The 8,483-nt window shown below is 38.8% G+C and overlaps 2 protein-coding genes across 2 annotated transcripts in view; both read left to right on the top strand.

The window, feature by feature from the left end:
• Positions 1-1,800, top strand: part of LOC101306900 — a 3,229-nt gene extending 1,429 nt beyond the window's left edge. Inside the window, exons 5-7 of the mRNA XM_004295250.1 lie at positions 82-611; positions 739-864; positions 955-1,800. Of these exons, the coding sequence (XP_004295298.1) occupies positions 82-611; positions 739-864; positions 955-1,602 (1,304 nt within the window). The 3' untranslated portion in view covers positions 1,603-1,800. The remainder of the gene's footprint in view (positions 1-81; positions 612-738; positions 865-954) is intronic.
• Positions 1,801-5,429: 3,629 nt separating this feature from the next.
• LOC101305539 lies at positions 5,430-6,617 on the top strand. The gene is made up of 4 exons (XM_004293281.1): positions 5,430-5,443; positions 5,592-5,621; positions 5,721-6,208; positions 6,323-6,617. The coding sequence occupies exons 3-4, from the start codon at positions 5,732-5,734 to the stop codon at positions 6,455-6,457; spliced, it is 612 nt and encodes a 203-aa protein (XP_004293329.1). The 5' UTR covers positions 5,430-5,443; positions 5,592-5,621; positions 5,721-5,731; the 3' UTR covers positions 6,458-6,617.
• The last annotated feature ends 1,866 nt before the right edge of the window (positions 6,618-8,483 follow it).

Raw genomic sequence — 8,483 nt, 5'->3', positions numbered from 1 at the left:
ACATCTGCACCTGAGAAAATACTGTGTATATATATATATATATATATATATATGTATAAATTCGATCACTCGTAACTGCAGCATGGAGTACCATGAAGAACATCTACGACGAAAAGAAGAGGCATGGATTGGCTTTTGAACTCGCCAAGATTCTGATTGTAGCAGACCATTCATGGGACGTCACACGAGTATCAGCAATTGAAGGCATGGATGAGACTGCTCGTGAAAATGTCCCACGCCCAGATTCCAATAATTCAGATGGAGAAACAACAAACCGATCACTGAAAAAGAATACTCCTCCTATTCCATTGTACATTGCAACAGAACATGGAATATTTGAAATTCTGAAGGAGATTCTTACAGTCCACAAAGCGGCATACGAGTATAGAAATACAAAGGATCAAAACATACTGCACCTGGCCATTATGCACCGTCAGTGGAAAATCTTTGAGCTTGTAATAGATATGGACGGAACTAGGAAGAGGTTGATACGACAACTCGATACGAATAACTTCACGGTATTGCACCATGTTGGCAACGTAGACTATTACAATGGGGGCACCCAGCCTGGTCCTGCACTCCAATTGCAAGAAGAGCTAAAGTGGTTCGAGGTACGTACGTACTTGGGAAGGGACCAATTATCAATCCTCTATTTCATAGAAAAATGCTACGTCGATCAGCTAACTATTTTTTTTATTAATAATTAATAAGTGATTAGACATATTACTTAACTCGCAGAAGGTGAAGGCGTTAATGCCACAACATTATCAAAAATTCCGTGCTCGGGAAGACAAAGACACCACCCCCCTACAGAGCTTTCATGAAAGATATGTAGAGATTCTCAAAGACTTATCGAAATCTGAGGTATGTACTGATTAATTTCATCCCTGATTAGTCATGCACCTTGGATTTTCCTAACATCTTATGCTAATGAATCAAGTAATTAATTTGCAGAACATTGCCGTGGATAAGATAACAACACCCGATGATCCTGAAGGAAAGAAATATGAGATCCCGTCTGAGATCCCTAAAGAGTACTTTCGTCGCACACATGATCCGCTTCTCAACAGCGCACGAGAATGGCTGAAGCGGACCTCCGAGTCGTGCTCGACGGTGGCCGGACTAATGGCCACCGTCGCCTTCACAGCCGCCTTCACCGTCCCTGGAGGCAACGACGAGCAAAGTGGCACTCCACGCCTTCTTCACAGCCCTTTCTTCTTGGTCTTCGTAATCACCGACGCTCTATCCCTAGCCAGCTCGCTGACTTCACTCGTCATGTTCCTCTCCATCCTGACGTCACCGTTCGAGCTCGAGGACTTCCGACACTCTCTCCCTCGGAAGCTCATCCTCGGCTTCACCTTCCTCTTCTTATCGGTGGTGGTGACCATGGTGGCCTTTGCCTCCACTCTGATGCTGACAATTTCCATGAAGAATAGAGTGATCAAAATTTTCGTCTACTGTGTTGCGTTTCTTCCCGTCAGCGTGTTTGCACTGTTGCAGTTCCCGTTGTGGGTGGCCTTCAAAAAGAGTCTCGAGGCCATGCAAAGCGTATGGCGTTCAATCTTGCCTGCGACTCATTCGAAAACCGCCAAGACCCAATAGCTTTGGGACACCTAGAATTAACTCAAAGGACATGGTAACCTATATATATGTGTGTATGTGTTTGTTTTGAATAATTTTTGGCAAAACATGTTTTGCCGACTCTATCAAAGAACTGCTTGTGTAGCCGATCAGAGCACATCTTCAGCCAAACCCCATTTGAAGATTCCATCTGATCAGGCGGGGGGCGTTTCTATTTGATCAGGAAGGCAGCACCTACCATGTTTTAAGAGGAAATTTCATGCAAGGTCAAGGACGTGGGATGTAATTTTATACGTATGAATCAATAAATATTAATTCAAGCATCGATTTTATAACGTTTCTCGAGGAACACCCCAACACCATGTCGATCATGTATGTTTGAAAAGATAAAATATCTCATATACATTCTCTTGTGTTATATAATACCCATGCTTAAGAAATGGATGAGATTTGAATAAGTAGCCATATAGAAGCAAGAAATTAAGAGAGCAATCCAAAGTTTATACTTCAATTTAGTGATAGAAGCAGAATGCATGAAATGTGACGATCACAACGTTTTGGTTCTTATCTTATGCTACGCTTTTCACTTTAATTTATTCATGTATAGATCAAAAGAGAGTATAATGAAGATATATAAGAACGTGAGGAGCATGTTTTTGATACATGAAGGAGGTCTCGAAGAGGCACATGAAAGATTGACAATAATTCCAGCAATGAATAATTTCTCATCTCGTCGGAGAAAAATGACATAACTCACTAGCTTGTGTTGAGGGGATCGATATTGCCGGATTGATCTGTTCGAATCTTAAAAGAGAAGTGTATTATAAATGATTTCTTTTTTGAAAACGACTATAATTGATTTTTGAGGAAAATTGGTTAAAAAAATAGTCTACTATTAATTGTTAGGTACCATAAGGGCCTAAATATTGTCAGTAAATCATAAAAAATATATAAAAATAATAATAAAAAAAGTCTACCATAAAGGCCTTCATGTTATTTCTCTTCCTCCGGAATATAATGTCAACTTCGATCATTGGCTTCCTCACACTGTGCACTATTGGTGTAACAACGTTTGTATTATCAAAAATTCTTCTATGCACCAAGGTGCAAGTGAACCGAGCAATTAATATATAGTATTTTGATCCGTTCATCTATGTCGTATTACATGCATATATACTAATACCATTAACAAAATTGAAACCCAAATAAATAGTCTTAATTGTTTCAAACTAAGGAGGTGAGAAGACTAGGTCGAAGAAGATGTACTCTTGTTATGGGCGTTTAATTTGATCGGATCAAATATGAAATTGAAATGAAAGAATTTAAGTGTCTTTAGTATTCATTCAACATTCTCATACGACGATTTTGAGCACTTAGACATTAATAATGTAAGTGCACCTTGGTGGTCCCTCTCCTATTGTGTTATTCCTTATTTAATTAAACAAATAAAAAAAAGGAAATATGGTTTATGAATCACACATGCATGTTAATTTCTCGAGACTTTACTTTTTTGTATTCCTTACATACAGTAGAACCTCGATAGTTTAATATTCAATTAATTAATAACCTCGCTAAATTAATAATTTTTGTCGGTCCCGAGTTGGGGATAACATGTTAAATTAAAAATTCGTTAAATTTATAAGATAATACAAATATGACAATTCACATAGACCCCAATTAATATATAAATTAATAATCTCTTAATACATAGAATTAGTTATTTATTTATAAGGACTTCAAAAAAAATGAGTAAATTGTGACTTTTTAATTCTTGAAATTTAGATCACCTTGAATCTCATCTCGAACTTTTCTTATCATAGTAAAAACTTCTAATGTGGTTTTAGCATGTCGCTTAGCAACACCTTTTCCAAGAACAGTTGAGAGATCGATACTCTGAAGATCGCTATGCATGCATGATTCACGAACCACATATTTCTTCTCTACTTATTCCTCCGAGACTTCACTTTTTTATTCCTTAGTTTTAAAAAGCAAATGAATTGGAAAATGTGAGAAAACAACTCGAGAAGAAAAATGTGGTTCGTGAATCATGCATGCATATATGCTTATTCCTTGAGACTTTGCTTTTTTTATTCCTTGCTTAGTTTTGAAAAGCAAATGAATTGGCCAAAGACGAGAACAAAGATGAAACATATGGTTCCTGAATGCTCCGATCTGTACTTGCATATAAACACGCCTCATCCGCAACATCTTTGCGCACAAGCACACTAGCTAGTTGTCTCTATTTCGAGATCCCTGACTCTAAACAATGGAAGAAATACATACTTCCAGCCAAATCAAATCCCCGTATCAGAGCCATAGAGACGGTGATTTAGTTGAAGTGGTGAAAGTTTGTGCGAACGCAAATACACCTGATGCAAGTTCAAAGCTACTGCCAACAGTGCACGACGACACAATCCTCCATATGGCGATTTACATGGGGAAAGAAAGCATCGCGATAGGAATCATCGAAACAAGCAGTGAGGAGCTAATTACAAAACCCAATAAGTTTGGAAACACAGCTCTTCATGAAGCTGCAGCAGCTGGTTGTGTACGAGTTGTGGAGAAATTGTTGGATAAGGCACCGGATTTGCTGTCCACTCCAAACAAGAAAGGAGAAATGCCTCTCTACACAGCAGCTCACTTTGGTCAGACCGAAATGTTCATTTTGCTGGCTGAAAAACTGAAAAATGTTCCTGATCTTGATTTCCATTTCTGCTCCTACGACCCTCAACACATACGCAGTACCATTCTTCATGCTGCAATACATGCCGAAATCTTTGGTAATTTCTAGATGCTTTATTACTTTTCAAGCAATAATACTATGAACAAAGTTTTTTGTTTAAATATTTTGATCTTCTCCATAACTTGAATATACAGAGCTTGCACTATGGATAGCTAGAAGGCCGGATTATTTAAAAACTGTTCAACTAAAGGACAAAAATTCGATGACTCCTCTTCAGCTACTCTCATCCAATTCTTCAGCATTCGAGAGTGGAATGAAATGTGGATTGATCAAGAGGATTATTTACAACTGTATGTATCATCATGTATAATCTTTGTTTACACAAAACATTAAGTCACACATATACCGGGTTGTATATGAAATTATGATACTTATATGTACGTTTATGCATGATATCTACTTTAAGTTGCATCAAATTGAACCAAAATTACAATTAGCTGAACAATATTTACTTGACAATAAGAAAAGTTATAACATTTGTTTTACTCATTTATATATAATTGAACCAAGTTAGCATGTCAATAACAATTTATTCATAAATTACCTAATGGGTTTGGTCTAGTAGAAGCATTATAGGCTGCAAGTGGGGCGGATGCTACAAAGATTCTTCTGGTAATAGGAGGTATTTAATTTAAACCCCAGCTTATGAAAAACATCTTTAGGGAGGGGTCATACCTAAAATTGCTCTCGACCCCAGAATGGTAGCTCATCCGGCCACCATTTTTCATATCGAGAACAATTTATTCATAAATTTGTGAGAGTTCTATCGTGGTTAGAGTTAATTACCTCTTACCTCTAATAGAAGTATATATATAACTAAAATATTTATTTAAAAAAAATATATATATATATATATATAAATATAACAACTAAAATTGACCTAAAACTAAATTTTTAGGTTCACTAAATTTTTAGGTTCAAATCTGTAAACAAGTAGAGTATCACATATATGTAGGTACTATACATATATATGTGTAATGTGTGTGTGTCTTTATTACATAATAATGTAGGTGCTCCATATGAAGATGCTAACGAAGAAGATGCTCATAGAAAAAAATTCCATTCATGATAATTCCAAAAGATCAGCTACTGTGTTTCCAACGAGAGTCATCTCTTCAGGTAGGCATATACATCAATAATTTTAGCAAATTGATTGATGACCGTATGTGATTATAAATCATTTGATCGATGAGCAGATACTAATGTAACTAATGCAGACAAGTTTTCTTCTGGCAGTTTTTTGATGAGGTTTTTTTTTTTTGGTCAGTTAATAGATCGGTTTGGAGTGTTCTTCGAGGTACACCAATCTTAATTTCCATGAGTTTTTATCAGGCATGTTACTCTTTTATATACACACACACAACTATTGCATGTATAAATTAACTCGTTAATGCAGCATGGAGTACCATGAGGGACATCTACGACGAAAGGAAGAAGCATGGATTGGCTTTAGAACTAGCCAGGATTCTGATTGCAGCAGACTATTCATGGGTCACACGAAAATCCAAAAATGGCGTGAATGAAAGTGCTGCTGGAGAAACAAGAAAGCCATCCCAAACAGAGACTCCGGATATCCCATTGTTCATTGCAACAAGCAATGGAATATTAGAAATCGTGGAGGAGACACTTACAGTACACCCTTTGTTACTTGAGTATACAAACAAAGAGAAGCAGAACATACTGCACCTCGCTGTAATGCACCGTCAGTCGCACATCCTTGATCGTGTGACGAAGAGGAACAAGAAACTAACGTCAAGGTTGGCTCGACAAACCGATAAGCATGGATTCACAATACTGCATTATGTTGGAAACATGAAATTTTATAAAGGAGGCACCCAGCATGGTCCTGCACTTCAGTTGCAAGAAGAGTTACAATGGTATGAGGTATGTATGTAACAGAAGGGATCAGTTCTCGCCTAAACCTCTGGTTCATCGGAAAAAAGAGAAGAAAAAAAAGAAGATCCATAGTGGCTAAACTAATTGGTACTTATCTTGCAGGAGGTGAAGAAATTAGTCCCACCATATTATGCAATGAACCGCAGCCGCATTAATGAACAAACAGAGACGCTCCAAGAGTTCCTTCGTCGAAAATATGACCAAACTGTAAGGGAATTGTCTAAGGTAGTACTTTAGTCAGTTAAACTTGACGTGGTTCCTTCTTTTTTACAATAATCAGATTTGAGTTATATGATTAGCTAGGACCATTACATGACATGACATGACATGACATGTTACATGATGTTCCGGGTATCAGAGAATTACTCATCAATTCATTTTGTTCTTTAACTTGCAGAACGTGGGTAAGATAATCCCACCAAAATCTGTAAGCAAGCTTGGCTGGGACGAAAGCAAAGAGGAGACCCCGATAGAGTACTTTGGTCGAACCCATGGGGAGCTCCTCGAGGAAGCACAAAATTGGCTAGAGCGTACCTCCGATTCGTGCTCCTTGGTGGCCGCACTAATCGCCTCCGTCGCCTTCGCAGCCGCTTTCACCATCCCGGGAGGCAACAGCGGAAGAAACGGCCAGCCCATTCTTATCGACAGCCCTTTCTTCGTGGTCTTCATCATCACTGACGCTCTCTCCATAGCCAGCTCGCTGATGTCACTCGCCATGTTCCTCTCCATCCTTTCTTCACCGTACGAGCTCGACGACTTCCGCCACTCTCTCCCTCGGAAGCTCACCCTCGGCTTCACCTCCCTCTTCTTCTCGGTGGCCGTCACCAGCCTCGCCTTTACCTCCACTCTGATGCTGACGACTCCGATAAAGAAGCGCCTCACTACAACTTTTATATACTGTGTTGCGGTTCTTCCGGTCACCATGTTTGCGCTGTTGCAGTACCCGTTGTACCTGGCCTTCAAAAAGAGTCTCAAGACCACATTCAAAGTCGTGAAAAGAGTTCTTCCATGGCCACTTACCGAAGCTGCTTGCTCAAAGTGCCATACTTCATGATCCATTAACCAGATACACAGCTTTCACTCCCTAATTCCACATATGTGTGAGGACCCGAATCATGGAACTAAGTATAGAATTTGTGTAATATAATATGGTTATTTCTTATATGGTATAACAAATATATGAGCATAATAATAAATTCAATATAAGATTTCATGAATATCATCCTCATTCACATGCCCGGCCCTTGAAAAATGACGATTAAACATTGTTTTAATTTGCTTAATCATAGACATATATTTTTCATCAATATGCTCTATTGTGCATCGATCAATGACATTTACATAGGAATAAATCAGAGCAAACTTCATGAAACACCTCGAGTATAATCTCATGATACTCCTCTGAATTCATCGAAACGTAGTAATTCAAGAGGCTACGAAGATCCTTTGGCTCTTCAATCCGTTTTGCCATTATCATTTCCTCCATGGACTCCCTAAAATCTTCTCTCGGATCATAGGAACACTTTTCCATCGCAACCATTACCACAAATTTAGTCCCCGTTCCTTGTGCTCGATCATCATATATTGCTTTGTTCTTTCTTCTCCGACGATCCACATGCGCTCTCGTGGCCTCCTCCTCCTGCCTCTCTCTAATCACCTGATCTAGTCTCTCTTGAACCATGGCATGCGCTATGCTTGATATAGATGGATACCTGTTACGATCAGAAGTGCTGGAACTCTCTACTTCCTGCTCGGAAGACGAAGACACGCTGAGCCTGCAGCTACTGCAACACAATGCCCGAATCGGAGCTCTACGATTCAGCTGCGGTTGCTTCTTGTGCTGCCTGGAGGATTTCATTGTTGGAGAAGCTTAATTTGAAGGAGTTTTGGGATGAGTTAATAAATTTATGCACAATGGGGCAAGTGTGGGCTAGGGCTACGTTGATCATGATTATGTCTTGTGTTTACAACACCACCTTCATAGGATTAGCAACGCAAACGGGGAACAGTATTCGTTTAGTTAATAGAGCCATGATCATGATGTTTAAGTCCTGGACCGCAATAGTTTCCTTTATAGGCTCTTATTAGGTGGCATATGATCTTGAAAGTTTGGTTAATTAATATGGAAAGTAGGGTTTCCATGAATCCTTTTGTTAAAGACTATAACCGGTTACGGTACCGTAGGAGTATATAGGTACAAAGCATGCTTGAGATGAACTGAATAGAGCTATTCATGCAATTCTATCTCCAACATTTAGTTGTT

The sequence above is a fragment of the Fragaria vesca genome, linkage group LG3, assembly GCF_000184155.1.
Source record: "Fragaria vesca subsp. vesca linkage group LG3, FraVesHawaii_1.0, whole genome shotgun sequence".
In the NCBI taxonomy this organism is placed as follows: domain Eukaryota; kingdom Viridiplantae; phylum Streptophyta; class Magnoliopsida; order Rosales; family Rosaceae; genus Fragaria; species Fragaria vesca.
The sequence above is the reverse complement of the archived record's forward strand: the minus strand, read 5'-3'. Positions and strand labels throughout refer to the sequence as shown.

Coding starts and splice junctions, on each gene's coding strand:
- LOC101305539 (XM_004293281.1), top strand. CDS start 5,732: ATGAGGGACATCTACGACGAAAGGAAGAAGCATGGATTGGCTTTAGAA. Junction 6,209..6,322: donor AAGAGTTACAATGGTATGAG/GTATGTATGTAA, acceptor CTTATCTTGCAG/GAGGTGAAGAAATTAGTCCC.